Here is a 23,419-nt window from a genome sequence, read left to right on the forward strand (position 1 = left end):
GTTCAGATGAAATCTTCCTGGGAAGCCTTTACGTAAACAGTCAGAATTGAGGTTCAGTGGCTGAGAGGGTGGCCATCCCAGAGGCCCCCCGAGGTGCCCCAGGAAGCCCCAGGGAACGCAGCTGGAACCCCTGCCTGGTCGACCTTTCGTGTCCTTTGGGCTCTGGTGCTCTCCAGTTCCAAAGTGGCTTTCAAGACAGTGTGAAGGCTACTCACAGCGTGTGTGTTCTCTTCTCAGCCTCGCTCTCAGTGCCACAGCTGGGACCTGATCCTCCTACCTTACACCCCAGATGCCCACCCACCTCACCCCAACTTCTGCCTGTGCCTGAGGAGACTCAGACCAGTCCCAAGCACGCTGCCCCTCGAGGCTCATTCACTGGCATGACGGGACCCACCAGTACTTGCCCACCGGCCCTGACTCAGCCCGAGCCCTGTTCCCGATCCCCCTGGAGGAACCTTACCCACTGAGACCCAGTTCCAGTCCTGCCGCCTCCAGGAAGTCTGCAGTCCGATTACAGGAACTGAATCTCGGGGCTGCTCTTTGCTGCATGTGGGATCTTTGCTACTCTGAACCTCTCTGAGCCTCGTTTCCCCAGCTGTGGTCACTGAGATGGTGAATAACTGGCAAATTGAACCCAGGCTCGATGGACTCGTGCACTTGTCCCCACGTGATGCCCCTGCTCAGTAGGGCCCGTTCCGTGTTGCACGAAGCACTCTCACTTCTGTGATCCCATTTGGGTCTCCTGATGGCCCAGGAGAGGGGCAGGGCACGGGCAATCCCAGAACTGGCAATGGCTTGCAAAGAAGAGCCCAAGCTACGCTGGGCTTCTCAGAAGCCCCGGCACCTGACTCGGCCTCTCTGGGAGGGGAGTGCTGGGGGGGGCTGGGCTGGTGCTTCAGCAGCCTGCGGCGCAGGCCAGTGGCACAATGTAATGCGTGTTCTCTGCAGCACATTAACTTGCCGTGTACCCTGGGAGGTGCCTCTGCGGGGTGGGCTTGGTTTTCCTCGGCAAGCAGCACACCTGCCCAGCCTGTGTCTCGTGTGGGCCCCCTCGGTGGTGGTTTCCAATCTTGCTGTGTGGTTTGGGGAAACAATTGGAGGGAGAGGGTGTCATCTGGTTCGGCTCTGTTGGTTCTGGGCCCATATCTCGTGACATCCACCAGCCTGTTACCCTCTAGACCAGAAGTGGATGGGCCAAGGCACTGATTTAGGATTTGTGACAGGCCTTGGTCCCTTTTCAAGAGATCAGAAGCCTATCTGAGGCTTTTCTGACTTCGACATGTACCTATTGACTATTTCTTAAAATAAATGGTCTGTCAGCCCGACGTGGAAGGAGGCTGAGAACCTGATAATACACATTCCTCAGGTCTCTACCATTGTCTGATCTCCTCCCAGGTGGGTGGCCTGGGATCGGGACACTGGGTTCACAGATGAGAATGTTCAGAGAGGGGAGGATCTGCCTGAAGGCCCAGTAGGACGTGGAGGGCGTTCTGACTCCCCGTCCAGGGCTTTTACACTCGGTCCTCAAGCCCTGACCTCACCCTTTAGCTGGAAAGGTCCAGTAGGTGCTTCCCACCATGCTTGACTTCATTTCAAACCCACCCTAGATTTGGAGCTTGGTGGTTAAGAGCACAGGCTGCCTGGTTTCTAATCCTGCCCCACAGCCCTGCCTGTGCAACCTCGGGCAAGTTACTTAACCCCTCTCAGCTTCAGTGGCCTCCTCTAAATACTGGAGGGAATTACAAGCGTAGCTGGGAGCACTTACATGGGCCAGGCACCTTTCTAAGGGCCCTCACCTGTAGTAACTCTTTCATCCTTTTTTTTTTTTTTTTTTACTACTTTTGGCTGCGTCCAGTCTTCGTTGCTGTGTGCGGGCGTTCTCTAGTTGCGGTGAGCAGGGGCTGCTCTTCATTGCGGTGCACGGGCTTCTCATTGCAGTGACTTCTCTTGTTGTGGAACATGGGCTCTAAGTGTGAGGGCTTCAGTAGTTGTGGCGCACGGGCTCAGTAGTTGTGGCTCGCCTGCTCTAGAGTGCAGGCTCAGTAGTTGTGGTGCATGGGCTTAGTTGCTCCACGGCATGTGGGATCTTCCTGGACCAGGGCTCGAACCCGTGTCCGCTGCATTGGCAGACAGATTCTTAACCACTGCGCCACCAGGGAAGCCCCTCTTTCATCCTTTTAAACACTCTAAGGAGGTGGTGTTATTATTAGCCCCATTTTATAGATGAGGAAACTGAGGTGAAGTCTTGCCGAAGATTACAAAACAACTAGTCAGGAGCAGAGCTGGGATTTGAATCCAGTAGTCTGCTCCCAGAGCCGGTGCGCTTAACTGCTAGGCTCATCCTCTCAGTATCAGCAACAGCAATAATAATAACTTCTACCTTGTAGAATTGTTTTGATGATTAAATGAGACAAGGCGCATAAAGCACGTAGAAGAGTACCTGGCAAATAGAGCTCAGCAGAGCTCCAGCCATCGTACGTGAATTCAGCTGCACGGCGGGGACACCCAGCGGTGGGTGGGTGAGCTTTCTGAGACTTTCCACCTTCGTGTAGAGTATGGCTTCCTTCTTCACTTACCGTCTTTCACATTTCGTTCTTCAAATGATTTATGGGGCACAAGGGAAGACAGGCGGCCCGAAAGGGCAGTGCGCTTGCGTAGGGAGTGGGCGGTGAGGGGCTCAAGCCAGGCACTCGCCTCACGCACAATCACCCCACCAGGGAGGAACTGTTGCGGAGCCTTCCTGCTTCCTTAGATGTGAGGAAAGGGAGGCTGGATCACTTGCCCAAGGTCACACGGCGGGTAGGAGTCAGGACTGGGATTTGGGCTCCGGATGGGCTTGTGTTTTTAGCTAACGGTGTGGTCTTTGCTGGGTTGGCAGTGGGGAGCCATTGCAGGTTCTGACAATGGCTTGAGGAGAGCAGAGCCACACTTTCGAACACTGATCTGGCTGTGCTTTTGGGTGAGCTATGGAGCTATGGTGGCACCATTGAGTGTTTGCTCTGTGCTGGGGGCTTTACATGCATTTGTTAACTTAATCCACGCAGCAACACGATGAGGCAGATCTTCATGTACAGATGAGAAAACGGACACAGAGAGGCTAAGCAACTTGCTCAAGATCACACAGCCAGCGAGGGTGGACCCAGGGTCTGAATTGAGACTGCCAGGCTGTGGCCTTTGTCCCTAATTACCATGCCACACTGTGCCCTTTTACAAAGATTTAAAGTCCCCCAATCTAGAAGGTCACCTCAGGGGAACTCGTTGATTTCTGTGTATTTACTTATTCATTCCACTTTCCATTTAGTAATCATCTAGTTTATGTATAAACCAATTCTTGGGAAGGAAGAGACTCCCAACCATTAGATTTGGGAAGTGTGTTCTGCATTAGCAGCCTGGGGTGGGTAAACGTGATGAGAATGTTGTCAGCCCTGAGTCAGGGTGGCGGGGGGACTGGGACACCTCCAAGTTTCAGTCCAGCCATGGGACTCCATGGTTCCGAGACATTGGGAGGCAAGAATACATTTTCAGTATCCTCCAGCCAGCTTGGGTGGGTGCATACCATAACCAGGAGTGGAGGTGAGGAGGGTTTCCATCAGCAGTCGTATCTCCTGGTGGTCTTTTCCATTGCCATGCACCGTACAAGGGTTCTCCAAGGACCCATCCTGGACTGAGATGGACGATTGGGCTTTTCTCCATCTGCTACTTTTTTTTTTTTTTTTTGCTGTACGTGGGCCTCTCACTGTTGTGGCCTCTCCCGCTGCGGAGCACAGGCTCCGGATGCGCAGGCTCAGCGGCCATAGCTCACGGGCCCAGCCGCTCCGCGGCATGTGGGATCCTCCCGGACCGGGGCACGAACCTGTGTCCCCTGCATCGGCAGGCAGACTCTCAACGACTGCGCCACCAGGGAAGCCCATCCATCTGCTACTTATGATTATATAGGTCCCAAGCCAACTTTCAAAACACTGGTTTGTCATATCAGTTTCTCAGATAAGAGATGCACATAATCATACTGGAGAGACAGAAGTTCACCCTCCTCCAATGACAGCACCCAGGTTCATCTCCGTGAACCAGCATCCCTGAACCTCGACCGCTGCAGTGGCGAAGGCTCTGGAGGTCTGTAAGCAGGCAGCTTGCCCTCCGCCAAGCACCCCAGACTGTTGAGGTTTGGGCTTCTTATGTCGGATTATATTGTTTTCCCATCTCCATCCTTGCTGCTCACCTGTCACTTCTCCTAACATCAGTTTGCCTGGCTCTATAAGTCTCTCTCCCTCTTCTTATTTTGCTGTTTTCAATCTGCTGGCAGCTGGGAAACCAAGCCACTGAGCTCGTTGGAACTGTGTGCAGATGAGGACCCGGCCTGCCAGAGCTGGTGCCCAGGGGGGCTCTAGGGACAGGCTTTGTGCCCACCTTTTGGCTACTCACAGCCAGATTGTCAGGACTGAGGTTCCCTGATGGCATATTTTAGATGGGCGGGACATCACTGCATTTTCTGTCCGTGCAGGGCTGGTTGCTGGCGTGGGGGAGGCCTGGTGGGACCATAAGCTGTGGATCTGTGACTTGGCCAAGATGCTTCTGGCATCGTGATACTGTCCTTGAAAGCAAGGAGTTCCCACCATGACAGCTCTGGCCCAGGAGCTGCTGAGGTGGGAGCAGCGGGGAGGGCGGGGAGTGTGCCCTTTGTGCATCCTAGATTCATTATTACCTCCCCTTCAAGACTGTCAGTGAGCCCCTTGGGGCACAGACAGTGTCTGATTCTTAAGAAAAAGTTAATTTTAAATCAGAAAGTTAATTTTGAATAAAAAGTAATACATGCATGTGGTTAAATATTTAAACCATACAGAAAAATATAAAATGAAAAATAGTTCTCCTTTCCCCAACCTCAGCCCTCCCATCCGTAATCGCTCACCCCAAAGTTAACCGTGTCTTGTGTATACTTTCAGTAACATGTTTATGCATCTATCAGCAGATAGATTTATCCACTTTTTACTGTGTTCACACTGTGCACAGTGCTCTTCTGCACTTTGCTTTATTCTCTCAATAATGTATATTGGAGCTCTTTTCACAGTCCGCACACTCAAATCTGCCTCATTGTTTTTCAGAAGTGTGCAGTATTCCATCACAGGGAAGTATCATAATTTATTTAATCCAGCCATTATGATAGACACTTGGATTGTCTCCCTCCCTCCCCACCTTCCCTCCTTCCTTCCCATTAAATGTAAACCTTGGTGTACTTTTTTGTGTGTTTCCGTAGGTAAAGTCCTAGAAGTAGAATTGCAGGTCAAAAGGAGGTGTGTTTTGTTTTTTGCAATTCACCTATTGAAGAAGAATCATGAGGGGAGGGGGGTGGTAAAGGTATGGACTCTGGCATCAGTTGGCCTCAGTTTGCCTCCAAGTGCCACCATCTTATCTGCAAATTAGGGATTATAAAGGTTTATATCTCCCAGGGTGGCTGTGACGCTTAAATGAGATCATACATACAAGCACTTCGAATGGTGCCTGGTGCATGGTAAGAGCTGAATAAACAATCATTGTTATTGTTGTGGATATTATTATTATTATTACTGTTATTATCATCTCCAGGTCCTCTGGTGCTAGAACTCAGTAGGGATCAGATAATGCATGAATGAATGAGTGAACAAATGAATGAGTGAAGACCTGAGCTAGCCCACAGTGGCCCTTGCTGTCCTCTTGCTGTAAATACTGGCTTCTGCCTCTCCCTGCAGCAGCACCTGTCCTGGCAGGGATGCCCGGAACCATGAGCGCGGCAGAGCCACTTTGCAGTCTTATTCACTAGAACCCTGCCTTTGTTGGTTTATTACGTTGGATCAACAGTTGCTAGTTGAGGCAGATCATGTCATAAATGTACATGGAAATATTGACTAAGCCCCAGTATCTGCTCTAAAATGCCAGGCAGATGAAATTCAAACATTTTCTTGAAATTGAAACACAGTTGTTGGAGTCCGGAAGTTCCCAGTGATTCCCGGGGAGTAGATGAGGTCGGTTGGAATGAAGGAATGGGGAGGCTGGAGGCTGCAAAGTAAACAGAGCCCTGAGGAAGTCTCAGAGTTGTCTTCCCTGCTGGACACATCCAGATTAGATCTTTAGCCAGGGCAATTAGAGGAGGGCTAATCAGAATTAGTTGAAAGTGGGGATTAAGTAATTTGGGGGAAAGAAATTGAGGGTTATTCTTTCTAAGTAAATAACACCGCCTAAACTAATGGCTGATAAACCTGTCATTAGGAGCCGGGGCCAGGTCTGCTTTAATGACTGGATAGGCCCCTCTGCAATTAGCACGTCCATTGTGTGCGGGCAATTGGGCTACTCCCTCGTTGCCAGCCTTTCCCCTCTAGGTGAAACACTCTCCCTGCACTCCCCAGCTCACACACCCTTTGCTTGTGGCAGTTCTGAACAAAGGGAGACTCCGGAGCAGCCCCTGTTCAAACTGTCACACATTTCAAACGCCAGCTGGAAAGAATGAGCCTGGTGGCATACGCACTTCGTGTACACACACGCCGGGGGTTTGTGCAGCAGGATTAATCCCCTTCCCAGATCCTGGGTGTTGGGTTGTTCATCCCTCCCTCTCCTACGGTGGCAATTGTTTACTGTCACCTGCTTTGGTGTTGGTTGAAAATCTTCAACTCATCTCACTCACGGTTTGTTGGCTTTTTCCTATAACGAGTGTCAATGTATAATTTTTTAAAAATTAAGAACATAGCTCATGTACAAATATAGAATGAACACATGAAGATTTTACTCAACTCGTATTAATGAGCGAACCTATAAAAAGATAAAAGTGGTTCCAAGAGGGCTTCCCTGGTGGCGCAGTGGTTGAGAGTCCGCCTGCCGGTGCAGGGGACACAGGTTCATGCCCCGGTCCGGGAAGATCCCACATGCTGCGGAGCGGCTGGGCCCGTGAGCCATTGCAGTCTGAGCCTGTGCGTCCGGAGCCTGAGCATCCGGAGCCTGTGCTCCGCAACGGGAGACGCCACAACAGTAAGAGGCCCACGTACCGCAAAAAAAAAAAAAAAAAAAAAAAAAAGTGGTTCCAAGAACATTTGAGGAACAGGGTTTATATTGTCCATGGAGAAAGGCATTTTTTTTTAAATGTTGGAATAAAATTGCTAGATTAGATACAAAATTGGTTAATGCCCTACAGGGCAATAAACCCAAACCTTTGGGGTTATCTTTTCTACTTGATAGAAATCTACACATTAATGTGTAACTTCCCTATTTCTAGGTTCTAATCAAACAGTAAAGAATCATCAAACACAGGTATATTCTCTTAGAAGTATGATCCTTGGGTGTGCCTGTTAAATAGTGCCCCGTGACATTGAAAGGCTATGCTTCCCACCTTTATGACCTTTTCTTTTTAAGTTTTCATAATGTTTCTTAACATGCAAAAGGCTTTCTCATGGTTCTGTGACTCTGAGGAAGTGTTTTCTGAGAAAATGTTGTGGAAGTAGAAGTGTCTGCAGTTCTGGTTAAATTATTGAACCAAGATAGAATCGGAAGTGTTGGCTTCGGAGCCCTCACTGAGTTCCTGCGCGATTCCAAGCTGTCCTTCAGGGTGAGCTGAGCGGTTTGGTGGCTGGATGCCGGGGCTCTGGAAGAGCAGCCTTGACAGGCCATCCAGACAGACGGTGGGGCAGGGACAGGGCAGGGGGCTGAGGGGAGGTTGCCAGGAAACAGAGTGAAGGGAAGAACAGTCTGACCTGGCAGGTCGGGCCAGGGAGGAGAGGGCACCGAGGCAATGGAGAGTCAGGAGGGGCTTGGGGACTGACTGGGCTTGAGGGAGAATGGGTGTCTTGGAAGCTGGCGTGGCTGGGAGGCTGGGGCTGTCCCCGCCGCCCCCAGAAACAAGGAAGATGGCAGGAGGTTAGGATGGCCCCAGGGAGCTGGCTGTGGTTGTGCCCCAGTTTCTCAGCAGTCGCCTCCTGCAGTGCTTTTCCTCCATCCCCTGGCCTGTTCTGCCCGGCACAGTGGTTACTCTTTCGTAGTTACCTACACCCAGGCAGGGCTCATGTCCTTAAAAGGCCTGGCAGCTGGTGAAGCTGGTGGGGGTGATGGTGTGGGGAGGTTCAGACAGGATTCGAGAGCTTTGAGGATAGGAGGGGCTGAGAATTGGCCGTCTGAGGGCTAAACATGGGCTTCAGATAAGTTTTCTTTGGCCCTCAGTGTACATATTAGAAACTGGATTTGAGTCAACATTCATGTAGACAGGCGATTCCCAAATGAAATGAAACCAGCTTCTTCTGAAAACTAGCCACAGCCGAGTAGGAGCTGCTTTCCGGGCCAGGTGCCTGGTCGCCCTTGTGGACATTTGGTGAGGGGGCCATGGCAATAAAGTGCAGGTCGACGGCCCCCATCTCCTGCCATAAGTTCCTTTCCTGAAGACAGAAACAAGACTGACGCTTACCCTCCTTTCACTAGGATTTAATCCAGGGGCCCCAGGGTACCTGATGCTTTAGGCAGGAGTGCTGAGGCTAGGCGGGCAGGAACTTCCATCTCTATAGCAGCTGGCCCGGCCTCCATTTCCAACAACACAGGGGTAAAATGAGGCCTCTGACCTATAGGATGTTGGAGCAGAAAAATCCCTCAGAGGCCATCTGTTCCCACTGCTTGAGTGTTCTGATGGGAAAACTAAGGCCCAGAGAGGTGGCAGAACTTACCTGAGGTCACACAGCAAGTCACCATTGCCCCGGCCTGGGGTGTGCAGGCTTCCTGGGCATGAAGAGTCCCCAGTGGATATGATCGCCAGTTTGGAAGGGACTTAGCCTTCCCCAACCAGCTCCGCCATATTCCCTTAGAGCTTGGGCTTTGTGGGTGGAGACTCCCCTCCTCTGGGCAGAACCTCCAACCCAGGGATGTCAAGGCTGGCAGACCCTCTCTGGCCATTGAACCATCACCAGCATCCTGCTCCCATCTTGTTCACAATAATTCATGCCTTCTCAGTGGCTTGCTTTCTTCTCTCGCTCACACACACAGTCAGGCAGATAGAGGGGGAGTTTGGTTGGTGCCCTGCGGTATTCAAAATGAAGGGTTTGCACACTGTCAGGGTAATGAATTCTGTAAGGGTTTGAAGTGAGGGGATGGGAGGATCTCCATGTCATGTGTCTGGGAGTGACAACCCCCAGTGGTTAATTACTGCCACACGATGAGAATGGAGCTGGTAGCAAAATGAGATAAGTTCATTATGAGCTAAATTTGAAGTTAATTGGATTCAGATTTCCCCCCATTAGTGTACATAGGGAGAGCCTACCTAGAAATGGCCTGTATGAAAAAGAAAAAGTTGCATCCAAACAAAAAAACAGATAAATCAGGGCTAGTTATCTTGTGGAGTCCATGATGAAGGGCTTTCTGAAATGTTGATGAGGTGGGAACCGAAGTTTCTTTCAGACGGGAGAACCAATGTCTTTTGATTAATTTCACCTTGGCAGACGTTTTCTGAGCACCTACTGTGTGCCCGGCCAGTGCAGGGAAGGGAGGGATGTGAGCAGCTCTTGCTGTCTGGGGACCTCCAGTTTACGGGCAGGAAAAGGACAAGTGCCCAGTGCACTGGGGGAGTGTGAGGCATTCTGCTGCCAGAATGCCTAAGTTTGGATATGGCTCCATTTCTTACTAGCTGTGAGACCTTGTGCAGGCACCTAACCTCTTTGTGTTTTAGTTCCACATCTGTAAAATGGGGATAATAGTAGGACTTACCTAACAGAGTTTCTGAGGATTAAATTAAATCTACAAAACACAGTGAACAGTGTTTGGAATGCTGCCTAGTGTTAGAACAGTGCCTGGCATATAGTAAGTGCTGCAAAAAAGTTAACGATCATGATTATCAGCTGTACGACCTTGGGCACATCAACTGCTGAGGCCTTCATTTCCTCATCTGTAGAGTGGGGAAAATAATAGTACCCACATTCTGGGGTTGTTGTGAGTGTTGACTGAGATAAGGCATGTGAAGTACTGGCCCAGGGCCTGGCTCATGGGAACCTCTAAGGAAGTTGTTGCTCTGTTGGTTGACTAGTCACCAAAGTGGCCCAGATTCAAGGCAAGGGGACATAGACCCCTTCCCTCTACGAGAAGGCTAGCAAAGAAGACATGTTTTGCGGACATGTTTTAATACTGTCACAGCAAGCACCGCATTGTTTTGCTCCCAATAAATACGCTCTGTTTCCGATTACAAAAGGAAGACTGAAGCTCAGATGATTGTATTACTTTCCAAAGGTCACACAGCTGGGAAGTGGTGGTGCTAAGTTTGCACCCAGACCTGTGTGATTCCAAATTCCACACCCCCTGCCCGTCCCAGGAGTCCAGATTTGACTCTGGAGGCAACTGGGGGCCTGTAGGAAAGTTGAGCAGGTGAAGGTGGCTTCCTGCCCCCTGGAGCCTGACACCCTCTGCGCTGGCTTGAGCGTCTCCTCCCTCGGGATGGGTCTGGCCTCCAGAGGCCACTTCCTCCACCAGTGTCAGCTAAGCCAGCCCTGCGCCCTCTCCCCTTCACTCGTTTGTATTTTGAGCATTCCAAACTCACACACCTCCAGGGCCAAGAGTCTACTTTTGTCCCTTCCCTACCATCATCCCTCTGTGGTTTTCCAAAGTTAGTCATTTGGAACCTGAACTTGAAGTTCCCTGAGGGTTCTGACCTGGGATTGTGTGGAGGACAGCAACCTGATGCAAAGGCGCGGAGCAACCAGGGTTCAGTTCCTGGCTTCCATCACCCGTGCCAGGCGCAGCCCTCCGGCTCCTCGATCTTCTGCACAGCTGCAAGGCACCCCAGTGTGTGTGCGCACCACAGTTTATTCACCCAGTTCTCTAGGCTTGGGCCTTTAGATCGTTTCCAGTAATTTGTAGTTACAAATAGTGCTCCAGTGACTAACCCGTGTGTATGCATTTGCGTATTGCTGAAGGCGTATGTATGTTCAGGGTAAATCCCTAGAAGTGAGATTGCCTGTTAGAAGGGTAAACGCTTGTGCAGTTTTGTTAGGTGTTGCCAAATCCCCCTCCACATGGGGTTGTACAATTTTGCATTTAATTTGCATTTCTAGTATTATGAGTAAACTGAACGTCTTTTCAATTTGTTTGTCATTTTACATATATATATATAAATATTTTTGGTGAGTTTTATGTTCACGAATTTTGGCCATTTTTCTACGGGACTTTTGTTCTTTTCCCTTTGACTCTTATGTGCTCTTGATATATCAGGATAGTAGCCGTTTATCTACGGTATATGCTGCAAATAGTTTCTTCCAGTCTGCCATTTATCATTTGACCTTGCTTATTTTGTTTTTACCAGGCAAGAGGTTTTTGGTCTGTTTTATTAAGTAATCCAATTTATCAATTTTTTCTTTTATTGAATATTTTTTCCTTAAAGATAATTTTATTTGGTTTCAGAAACAGTTTAATACTATGTCCTTCCTACATTTTTGGTGTCAAATGACTTTTTCTTTTTAAAGATTATGCTGATGATAGATGGCAAGAATAAAAAATAACAGTGCTATTGAGATATACTTCACACAATGCACCCATATGAGGTGTACAACTCAATGATTTTTAGTGCACTCACAAAGTCATGCAACCATCACCATGACCAATTTTAGAACATTGCACCCCCCCCAAAAAAAAGACCTCCTATCCATTAGCAGTTCCTCCCTTCCCCCTATTTCCCACCCCCAGACTAAGGCAACCACTAATCTACTTTTTGTCTCCATAGATTTGCCTATTCTGGACATTTTATATTAATAGAATCATACAATATGTAGTCTTTTGTGGCTGGCTTCTTTCACTTAGCATAATGATTTCAAGGTCATCCATGTTGTAGCATGTATCAGTACTTCATTCCTTTTTATTGCCAAATATTCCATTGTATGGATACACCATATTTTCTTTATCCATTCATCAATTGATGGATATTCGAATAGTTTCCACTTTTTGGCTACTATGAATAATGCTGCTTTAAGCATACGTGTACATGTTTTGTGTGGACATATGTTTTTGTTTCTCTTGGAGTGAATTACTGGGTCACATGGTAACTCTATGTTTAACTTTTTGCGGAACTTCCAGACTTTTCTGAAGTGGCTGCACCATTTTATATTCCCACCAGCAGTGTATAAGGGTTCCAATTTTCCACATCTTTCCCAATGCTGTCAAAAATCTGTCTTTTTGATTATAGCCATTCTAATGGGTACAAAGTGGTGTTTCATTGTGGTTTTGATTTGCCTTTCCCTGATAGCGAATTGGCCATTTTTGTATATCTTCTTTAGATGAATGTGTATTCAGATCCTTTGCCCATTTTTACACTGAGTTGCTTGTCTTTTTATTATCGAACTGTAAGTGTTCTTTAATTTTAGCCAATGCCTTTTCCACAGCTTTGATATAATCTTATGGTTTTCCTCTTTTGATATATTAATATGAATTCCCAATGAATGCTTTAATATTGAAGCGCCCTGGCATACCTGGCATAAACCTTATTTGGTCATGTGTACTCTTCTTTCTATATGTTGCTTCATCAGTGAGATAGTAGGGTTTTTTTGCATGCATATTAATAAATTGTGAGACTGGCCATTAATTTTCATTTCTGTGCACCTTTGTTCAGTTTTTAAATCAGGATCATTTTGCTAGCTTGGCAAAATGAAGATTTTCTTAGTTTTATGTATCCCGGATCAGCTTAATAATAGAAGTATGTGTTCCTTGAAGGTTTAAAAGAACTTGCCAAAAACAAAAACAAACTTGCCCAAGAAGCTAAATGGGTGAGGCACCTTATTTTAAAAAATAATTTTAAACAACTTTTTCTGTTTTTTCTAAGACGATTGGGCTGTTCATATTTTCTACCTCTTCTTGAGTTAGTTTTGCTAATTCATGTTTTCCTAGACTGTTGTCCCTTTTGACGAGATTTCCACATTTAATAGCTAGAGCGTCCACGCGTTTTCTTATGTTTTTAAAATATCATCTCTTCCATATCTCTGGTTGTATCTTCTCCTCATTCCTTATCTTGATATTTGTGTCTTCTTTTTTGAATCTTGCACTAGGTTTGTCTATCTTATTGGTCTTTTCAAAGAACAACTCTTGGTTGTATTTATTATTTATTATTGTGTATATTTATTATTGTGTCTGCTTTTCTGGTTCCAAATTCATTATTTTCTGCTTTTCTTTATCGATTCCTTCCTCCTCCTTTCCTTAGGTTCATTTTATTGCTTTTTTATCTAGCTTCCTGAGTTGAGTGCTTTGGTGAGGCACTGCATTTCTGCTTTTGGGATCAGGGTTTTAAAGCATATATAACAGTGGCAGAAACCGTTGAGGTTCAGATGTGACCAAAAGGACAGCCCCTGTTGAAGAAAGAACCAAATCCCAGGAGACAGGAGAGCTGGATTCCAGTCCCAGCCTTGCCTCAAATCAGTAGAGTGTCGTGGGCAAGTCCCTTCCCTTCTCAGGAGGCTCTTATCTATTTCAGGCAGACAGGTGGGATGTGGACCTCGTGGGGCTTGGCCCCAGGAGCCGCCTGCACCAGGCAGCCTCCTATCAGGATAATGCCTGCATCTTTCAGGAGGCAGATCTGGCCTCCTGCTGGTGTGGTCCTGGCTCCCACCTCAACACATATATCACAAAAACCGTGTAGTTGAATTTCCTTCTGCACGAGGGAGCCAGTAAGCCATGGTGACACTGTGGCCTGAAGGCAGGGCTCAGCCTGCTGTCCCAGCTGAGAGTCGGGTGGACAGAAGCACAGCCAGGTACCTGTGCAAGGCAGTGGAGTGGACTGGCTAAACACATGGTCTTTGCCACTGGATTGCTTGGGTTCAGACCCTGGCCCTTACTGTGCAACCTTGGACAAATTACTTGACCTTTCTCCGTCTCATTATCCTATAAAGTGGGGAAAGTATCGGTACCTTACCTCATGGGGCTGTTGAGGGTTAAATGAGTTAATGATTTAAAAGACTGAGAACAGAGCCTGGTGTTCACAATTTCTATGTAAGCGTTTGTGGTTTGAGTCTGGGGCCGGGGCCGAGTAGGCGCTGCACAGGTTGGTAGGGAAGCCGACGCATTAGAACAGCCCCAGCCTGCGCTCTCTCTACACGTTTCACAGTCTGGCCCCTGGCACCACGATCTTGCACCGAGTATTCTGACACTTGTGCTCACTCTGCTTCCTGAGACATCTTTTCAGTGGCCCTTGGGTCACCAAATCTCTGTAGCAAGTGTGGAGAAGACTGTGTTGGGCCTGGGTGCTCCCCCAACCCCCAACAGGATGCTGCTTAAGATAGAGGTGGCTCCTGGGCTGATGTTAGGAAACATGGGCCAGTTGCTCCCCTCTCCCTGCCGTGGGCCTCAGGGTTTTCGTCTGCAAAATGGCACAGGGGTTGGTCAAGAAGAGCTCTGCGAGCCCTTGACCCCAGATGGAGGGGAGTATTATGGCCTCCAGAGAGTTCCTGCTTCTCTAGCAGGGCCACGCCTTTCATTCACTTCAACGTTTGTAGGCCTCTGCCATTCCAGCCTTGGGGTACAAAGACTTGATCCTGGAGCTTAGACTCTGTGTGGAAAGGAGCTGCTGTGGAGGGCTGTGGTTGCTGGGTCAGAAGAGGGAGGGGATGCGGGGGGGCGGGGCGGGGGAAAGCCTCTTGAAATCACCATGTATGTGTGGTCAGTTCTGTCAACCCCACTTTTCTGTCTGATCTCAGCTCTCATGGGGAGTCACATGCAGTTCGGGGGGCAATCAGGACTCCAGGAGGTAAACCTTGGGGCACCTGCTGTGCTGCAGCAATGCCGCATGTGAAGAGACACGAGCCATGCTTGTCACAAGCCAGATGCCCAGTCCAAAGCCAGGGAGGTGCTGAGCAGAGGGCGGGGGTAGGGGGCCTGCTGTCGAGCAGCTGCCTTGTGCTCTGTAAGGGTCTGGAAGACAAGCAGAACCTGTGAAATGAGGCAGCCTCTGGGCGCTGGCTGGACAGTCTTTGAGTGACTGGCACTAGAAGGGCTGTTCTTTCATATGGGGACCATTTATAGGCTCATAAATGGTCGCTGCCTTGGATCCTCTGGGGGCATTGGTCAGAGATGGTCCCTCCTCTTTGGCCACCTGCTAGCGGTGCTGGAGCTCAAAGTCGTGTAATTGTGTCCTGCTGACAGCACCCCACTGGGCCCTAGGGGAGGCCCCTGGGCCCCAGCCTGGCTCTGCGGGGTCAGGGGCTGGTCCCCCACACCGCTGGACCTCTTCTGGCCTTCAGTGTCCACATCCAGAAGAGGGCAAGTTCTGCCTTCTCTCCCTCCCTCATTCCAAGGCCACCTTCTCTCCCTCCCAAGGCCACCTGATTTCCCACCCATTTCCCAGGATGGCTGACAGCAGGGGCATCCCTTTCTTTTAGGGGCAACTGCCTATTCCGCCCACCAGGGTAGGGTCTCGTCCTCAGAGCTCAGCAGGTAATCACTGCGCAGTCCCATCTCCCAGGGTCTGGATTGTTGGTCTTGTGCGTGAGCACCTGGGTACATACGTGTGACTGGCAATGTTTGAAGAGCTGTAGCCCCGCTCTTTCCCTGAGCGGCAGACCTCAGTGGCGCTTCCCTTACACAGTTCTACCCCTTTGGGGTTTTCTTCCACACGGCCTGGAATGCAGACCACTTGGCTGCTGCATTCATTCACACATTTTTTCATGAAGACCTACTATAGGTGCTAAGCCCTGTGGTGGAGGCAGGTGTTCTGGGTGCCGAACGAGGTGTCGCCCCTGCCCTCAGGAGCTGACAACCTGCAACGAGGTGGACATGTGCCCACTGGATGTCTGCCCCCGAGGGCTGAGGCCGTAACCTCCATGTCCCACAGTCCAGAACAGCACTGTCTGGTGTCAGGAGGTGCGTCCTGCACCATCACTGAATGAATGACAAGCTCTAGGCCCAAAGAGGAAAAGTTCAGTGAGGACCAGATACGGGTGAGGCAGGAAGAGCCCCGCCCACTGTCGAGGAAGAGGAGGAGGGAGGCAGTTGAGCTGGTCTTTGAAGGCGGGTAGTGTTGGGCCGTGTGCAGAGGGCACAGCAGAAGAAAAGGTGTGGGATGGAGAAGTCCAAGCCCTGCTTGGGGAGTGGAGGGCAAGGGGAGCTGGTCAGAGCTCCAGTTTCCCAGGGACGTGGCAGAGCCATCCCTGCTTCCTGCTGAGTGGAGCCTGGGCGGCTGGAGGGGTGGGTAAGTGTGTGTGTGTGTGTGTGTGTGTGTGTGTGCGCGCGCGCGCGCGCGTGCATGCACATGCACGTGGACTGGGGGCACATTGGTGTTAAGCATCCAGACGTGACAAATGTGCAGATGTCCAGGGAGCTGTGGACATGAGCAGCTGGCCGTGGAGATGCTCACCCTGTGATTTGTTGCTTTGATTCCTCAGGCCGCGACTTGGCGAGCACGACCCTCCCCGGGTACCCTCCGCATGTCCCCCCCGCCGGACAGGGCAGCTACTCAGCGCCGACACTGACAGGGATGGTGCCTGGTGAGTTTGCACTGTCTGCGTCTCTGTAGCAGGCGACATTCGGGGTTCCGGGGGGCATCCCCGCAAACAGCACAGATGACCTCTCTGCTTCTGAGAAGTGGACCTGAATAAATGAGGCAGAGGTCTGCACTGTCGGCCTCTTTCTCTGCAGCTGGGTTGGCAGTGGGGCTAGACCAGCCAGCGGCAGCACGTCTGAGGACATCAGAAAGAGGGGGGCCCTTGACTGTCGCTCACACACCCCTCACTGGCTACAAAGGAAACCTGAACACGGAGGGGGCCGGGATCTGGCCGAAGGTCAGAGAGGGGCTGGGACGTGCCTAAGTCACCCATCAAGTAGGAGGCAGAGCCACGACTAGAAGCCATGACCCAGCGTGAACCACCCTTAGACCAGGCAGGAGGGCCCCTGCTCTGGAGCCTCCTCCACACTGCAGGGGCAGTGTCCCCCCACCCATGGACTGGGGAGTCTGCAGGCCAAGGGGACGTGCCCATCTGGTGCCCATACCCCTCCTTCTAGCCCACCCAGGGGTCCTGCCCAAACAGCCCTAAGCCTCTTCCAGCCTCCTCCCAGCCCACGTCCCAGATGCGTGCACCCCAGGGCCTGAGGACCGACTCTTCGTGGACGGTGTGGACAGAGCTTGGACGTGAAGGCTGGGCGTCCACACCTGTGTTTGAGGCCGGGGTGAGGATGAGTGGGCTGGGCATGGGAAAGGAAGCTAGGCAGACCAGAGCTTGGGCGGGCTTTCCCCACGTAGCCAGAGCCCGACGCAGGCGCCCAGGAGTCCCAGAATTCTGAACTCGCTCCTGGCCTTCCAGGTTATTACAAAGATGTATTTAACAAGGTAGGAGGACAGAGCATATTTCATTTAATGGCTTGTTAGCTTGATTTATGACTTTTAAATATGAGACATATGGAAAATGGCCTCCGTGTGTACTCTTGCCCTGGGCCTTGCCAACGCAGGGGAGGCCTGCCGGGTTCGCGCCTGCAAAGCCTTTGCCTTTTCTGCCGCCAGGATGGGCCGTGGCAGAGCACAGGGAGACACCATGCTCCGGGCAAGCGGAGGCGGTGGGACACACGCCCTCCTGCCCCCCACTCCACCCCCACTCATCTCTCAGCCCTCAGCGAGTTAGGGCAGCCTTAGGAGGATCCTGCCTATCCAGTAACGGCCCCTCCCGTCTGTGGGGCCCTTTGTCAAGTGCAGAGTGCTTGCCCAGGAGCCCTTTGGTGTTACAACCTTGTGAGGTGGGCAGGGTCCCGAGGTTTCAGAAGGAGACTGAGACTCAGAGAAGTTAGGGAACTGGCCAAGGCTGCAGAGCTTGGTGGTAGGAGATCTTGAATCTGGGTCTTCTGCCCTCCAGTTCAGCACTCCTGTCCTCTGCCATCGTGTACATTCAGTCTGTCAATGCACGCTTTCAGTGATAGCAGAGGGGGAGGCGGCAGCCCCGGGCCCTGTCCCGAGAGCACATTGGCAGGTGAAGCAGACGCCACCCGGCTGGCCCTGCTGGCTCCCTGCTGCCAACCCCAAAGAGGCCGAGTTCAGAGGAGCAGCTGAACTTTCCCCAGATTATCCAGACAGAGCCTGGCCTCCAGCCCCTGGGATTCTCCCAGCTCTAATTACCAGGCTCAGGATACAAACGGCTGGGGGCCTGGCAGAGCCCCCAGCGGGAACCGATGCCCATTAATAGTGGCAGCAGGAATCACAGGCCTGCACAAGGGTACAGTCTAACCAAACCTGCCGGCAGCAGCTGGACAGGGGCAGCCACAGGGCCAGCCGGGTGGTGTGGTCCCCTGGGACTCTGCAGAGAGGGAGGGCGCACAGTGAGGAGGAAGGAAGACAAGCATTTTGGCAGGGGAGCCCCACGTCTCCCTCCTCCCCTTTTTCCTTCTCTTTCTGCTTTCTCTTCTCGTGCAGCTCAGCACTCCTTCAGTGCCAGAGCCGGCATCAGGGCTGGGACTCCACGCTCAGCAGGCAGGTCCTCAGTTCCTGTTCCTCAGTGTCCAAACCAGCATCACATCTCTGGGACTCTGTCTCCAAAATGATTTCCAAACTCATTCTTGGAAGGCTTCATGGGGCAGTGCTGGCCCGCATGCATGGTCTTTGCTGGAACTGCCCAGAGTTGGCCCAAGGCAGAGACAGCCCACCTTTCAGCAGAGCAGGTCCCGGGCCTGTCACTCAGGCATCACTGTAGGCTGGCCTCAACTTGCCTTTCTGGCCAACTCTCCCAGCCCGTCCCCCTCCCTGACCGCTCGCTGGTCCCCAGCAGGCCTCTCAGACGGTCAGTGTCCCTCCTTATTCTGTGTCTCTGGCTTAGACCACCTCCTGCCTCAGCCTGTTGGGATCCAGCTTCACCCTCCAGGGCTGAGCATAAACATCACCACCCCTGATGCCTCTGGTGAGGCCCTGCTCTGGGGACAATGCTTTACATTTGTTTGTTATGCCACGTGGACCAATTAGCTTTGCCACCAGGAGGTGAGCTCACTGAGGCCAGGCCTCTGCTTTAGTCGTCCTCTGCACCCCTCATAGCCCATAACACGGAATAGGTACTTTTTTGTGAGTGTTGGCTGAGGGCGGGAGGGAGGGAAAATTCACATTGACCCGCATATGAGTTTCCTGTGGTGGCTTTAACAAATCAGCACAAACTCGGTGGCTTAAAACAAAGAGAAATTTCTCTCACCATCCTGGAGCCCAGAAGGCTGAAATCGGTATCACTGGGCCAAAATCAAGGTGCGGGCAGGGCTGTCCTCGCTCTGGAGGCCCCAGGGAAAGACCCGTTCCTCTCCTCTGCTACCTTCTTGGGGCTCCTGGCGTTCCTTGGCTTGTGGCTACATCATTCCAATCTGCAACTCTCTGCCCCATCTTCACATCACTTGTGTGTGTGTGTGTGTGTGTGTGTGTGTGTGTGCGTGCGTGTGTATCAAGTCTCCCTCAAGCTCTCTCTTGTAAGGATACATGTGACTGTATTTAGGGCCCACCTAGATAATGTGGGGTAATCTTCCCATTTCAAGATCCTTGACTTAATCACATCTACAAGGACCCCTCCCCCCACTTTTTTTGGTCATATACGTAATGAGCCCTGGTTGTAGGGATTAGAATGTGGATATACCACAACCTGTGTCAGGGTTTCAACTTTGTAGTTGTTCAGATTTCTGATTCATAACCCCTGGGGCTTCTGGATCTGGGAGGTATTCATTCAATTGTGACCGCAGGCGATACCATTTCTAGACCCACAAGGGCATGTTGGCAGCGTTTGGAGAAACAAGCTGAGCAAGGTTTTAGGCGAATCGTTTATCCTGTTTTTGTATCGCTGAGGCTGTTACACAGCGATGGTCTGTTTCTCTATATGGAACAGTCCTCCCTCCTGGCCTGGCAGTGAATCCCGAGGGAAACTGAAATCTTCTGAGCTGTTTTTCCTACCCTAGGTTTTGGGAAACATTTGGCTGCCCCCTCTTCCATTTATAAAGGAGGCTTCCATGGATAAGGTCTGCTTTTAGGACAAGTTGAGGAGGGATCATGTCCAGGGAACACTTGGGCAGTTGAACTTTGGGGCCTGGAAAAATAGTACATTTTCCCGTACTGCCAGCTTGGTGGCTTCAACTCTTGTTTATTTCGAATTTGACTCCGCCATCAGGGGTTGTCTGCCCTTTCTGGTTTCAGGGTGTTTTCACACCCGCAAAACAGGGCTACTTGGCTTTCTCTAGCGTTGGTAGATTCAGTTCCTGTGGCTCTGCCAACCCCACATAGCCCTTTGCTTCGTCGATTAAAGCAAGTGCGGCACGTCACGTCAGCTCAGAGTGGAGACAGTTTTCAGGTTTTATCTTCATCAAATGCCAAAAGTTTTGCACCAAAGATTCCATAGTGTCTTGAGCAGTATAACTAGTTGATTCCCGCCTGAAGATATTTGCACAACCTAACGGATATTGACATGGCATTTGAAACTCTTAAAAATTCTAGGCTGGGGGAAAGAAAGGGGCGTTCACTGCCCTTTGGCTTCAGTGAGTCTAAGAAGCAAAGGAACCAACTGTCTTTGAGAGGAACCTGGGCACCCCCGTGTATCCTTTACTGGACTCCTCTTGGGGGCTTCAGGCCAGAGTGCCGGGAAATCCTGCCGTGTTTGCCTTCCCTGGGCTGCAGCAGACAAGCAGCTGTTTGATGGGAGGCCCTAGAAGGAGGCTGGCAGGCTCCTCTGCCCTGGGCGCCCTACTTGCCATGGATTGGTGTACATCACTTCTAGATGCCATTCAGTTAAATTGCTCAATCCACTGATGGCTTTCTTGAAGAAGTGGGAGGTGAGGGTGAGGGTGGAGCAGACCCCTGAGGCCAGTGAGGCCGTCTGGGCAGGCACAGGGCCCCGGATTCCAGCGGGAGGAATGACGGCGCCTGCTTCCCTCACACGGGCAGTTTCCTCTGCTTAGCGCGCTCAGCCCCCTCTGCTGCTGCCGCTGCCGCCTGGCCCAGCCTGCCTGGCTCCCTCTCACCCCTGTGGTTTCACCTCCTCTGAGGGGCCTTCCCCATCACCAAATGTGTTAGTTTCCTCTTGCTTCTGTGATGAGTTACCACAAACTAGTGGCTTAAAACAATGAAAATTTCTCATCTTACGGTTCTGGAGGTCGGGAATCCAAAATGGGTCTCCCTGGGCTGAAGTCCGGGTGTCCTTCTGGAAGCCCCAGCGGAGAATAGTGTCCTTGCCTTTCCCAGCCTGTAGATACTCTGCATCCCTTGCTTTGGGGCCCCACGTTGGGCTGAGTCTTTATCGTGCCTCCATATTCCAGGTTTGCTCTCTCCTGGCCCCTTCTTCCCGTTAGAAAGACCCTTGTTTTATTGGACTCACCTGCTTAATCCAGGATAATCTCCATGTCTTCAGGTCAGCTACTTAGCAACCTGAATTCCCCCTTTGCCATATAACCTGACACGATCCTGGGTTCCAGGGATTAGGACGTAGACATCTTTGGGGGATGGCGGTGTTACTCTGCCCACCACACCATCTGAACCAGAACCCCATCACACCCCTCTCAAAGCATCCTGTTCTTTTCATTTGTGATACTAAGCACAATGGAAGGGATTTAATTAGCGGTTTACTCCTTCCTCATGCAGTTTCCTCTCAGGTCTATACAGTACAGAAGGCTTATACAGCACACAAAGTTCTGTCTGTTTTGCTCGCCGCTGTGTCCCTGGTTCCTGGCAGAGTGCCTGGCCCATAGTAGCACTCAGGCAACAGTTGATGAGATACAAAAGGTGGTGATGAGGGCTGGGCTGCCGGGGAAAGCTCAGCCCAGTGCTGGAACACTGCAGCCAAGGAGGCTGGGCTGCCCGAGGGCCCACACTGGCAGCCACGTGGTGAAGCGGGGAGACCGAGTGGTTAAGAGCATGGGCTCTGGAGCCAGACTGCCTGGTTTTGAGCCACCGTCCTGCTTCTTACTAGCTGTGTGACTTGGGGCAAGTTACGTAACTTCTCTAGACCCTAGTTTCCTCCTCATCTATAAAATGGGAATGATGTGATAATAAGAATGAGATGTACATGTAAATGATGTACAGTTGGCTCTCTGTATCTGTGGGTTCTGCATCCATGGGTTCAACCAACCATGGATAGAAAATACTTGGAAAAAAATACCAGAAAGTTCCACAAAGCAAAACTTGAATAGTGTCAGCAACTACTTACATAGCACTTATATTGGATTAGGTGTTACAAGTAATCAAGAGGTGATTTAAAGTATACAGGAGGATGTGTGTAGGTTATATGCATATATTACATCATGTTATAGAACAAACTTGAGCATCTGTGGATTTTGGTGTCCGAGGGGGTCCTGGAACCAACCCCTGGCAGATACTGAGGGACGGCTGTAATAAATGTAAAAACTCTTAGAACTTAGCCTGGCACATATTAAGTGCAGTGTAAGCATTAATTATTATTATTATGCATGATTGCTGTCATTTATTCAGGGGTCTGAGCTGGGTGCGGTGGTGAGGGGAGAAGCCTAGCAGGCAGGCCTAAATCCGGCGTCAGGTGAAGAGCGCTCCAGCAGTGCCCACAGCCCATGGGGCCCATGGATCAATGGGAAATCCAGTTAGAGGAGAGTCCAGTCACAAACAAGAACATTGCCAAGCAGGAGTAGGGCAGACTCTGAGTGCCAGGCCTGGAGAAAACGGAGAGGCACCTGGGGCTGGTCCAGTTGAGAAAGGTGTCCTGGTAAAGAGGGCCACAAGCTGGGCTGTAACCGGAGTATCCTTGGCCGTCTGAAGAAGAGGGTGGGGCAGGGGGCTGAGAGTGGGTCCTGCTGGTGACTGGAGGGGGTTCACGTGGGCAGGAGCATGGCCCAGCCAGCCCAGCTGGGTAAGTGGGGTTGACAGGAAGGGGAGATGGTTGAGGAGGAGGCCAGGGGCCAACAAGGTTAGGGTCTGAGCTCGTCAACTTTGGAGACCAAGCAGACATCCCGGTGAGGTGCTCTGCAGACAGGTGGTGAAGCAGATCAGGAGCACAGGGGCAAAGTCTGCCCAGAGAGAGACGCGGAATTGTCCCAAGAGAAGTAGGGGCCCTGTGGAAGGAGTGTGGCTTCAGCACTGATTAGCTGTGGGACTCTGCATAAGCTCTGTGACCTCTCTGAGCTGCCCTGCCTGCTGTTTTTGAGGATCATTTGAAATGAAGGTTTGCAGTTACTGAGGCACCAGCTGTGTGAGGTAGGAAGAGTAGTGAGGTCTGGAGGGGAGGAGAGGAGGGCTTCTTTAGTCTGTCTGTAGCAAGCCCCTCCCTGACTGAGCATTGCTCGCTCTGTGAAAGGCCTGCAGGCTTGAGGCGTCGGGGGACCAGCACCAGGCGGGGAGGCAGAAGCTTGGATGTTGGCCAAGCTCAGCCAGGGCCTCACCGTGTGGTCTGACACGCCGTTTCCACTCTCTGGGCCTCGCTCAGCCCGTAGGGCAGGGGTACAGTACACTCTGCACAGTTCCATAGGCATGGCCGGGACCCATGGATGGGAGTCAGAGGGA

At 51.0% G+C, this 23,419-nt stretch overlaps 1 protein-coding gene across 1 annotated transcript in view; it reads left to right on the forward strand.

The window, feature by feature from the left end:
* The window catches only part of PAX5 (paired box 5), a 175,652-nt gene that overhangs the window by 118,031 nt on the left and 34,202 nt on the right, over nt 1–23,419 (forward strand). Inside the window, exon 8 of the mRNA XM_060153394.1 lies at nt 16,341–16,442. Coding sequence (XP_060009377.1) covers nt 16,341–16,442 — 102 coding nt within the window. The remainder of the gene's footprint in view (nt 1–16,340; nt 16,443–23,419) is intronic.

Source organism: Lagenorhynchus albirostris, chromosome 7, assembly GCF_949774975.1.
Source record: "Lagenorhynchus albirostris chromosome 7, mLagAlb1.1, whole genome shotgun sequence".
Classification (NCBI taxonomy): domain Eukaryota; kingdom Metazoa; phylum Chordata; class Mammalia; order Artiodactyla; family Delphinidae; genus Lagenorhynchus; species Lagenorhynchus albirostris.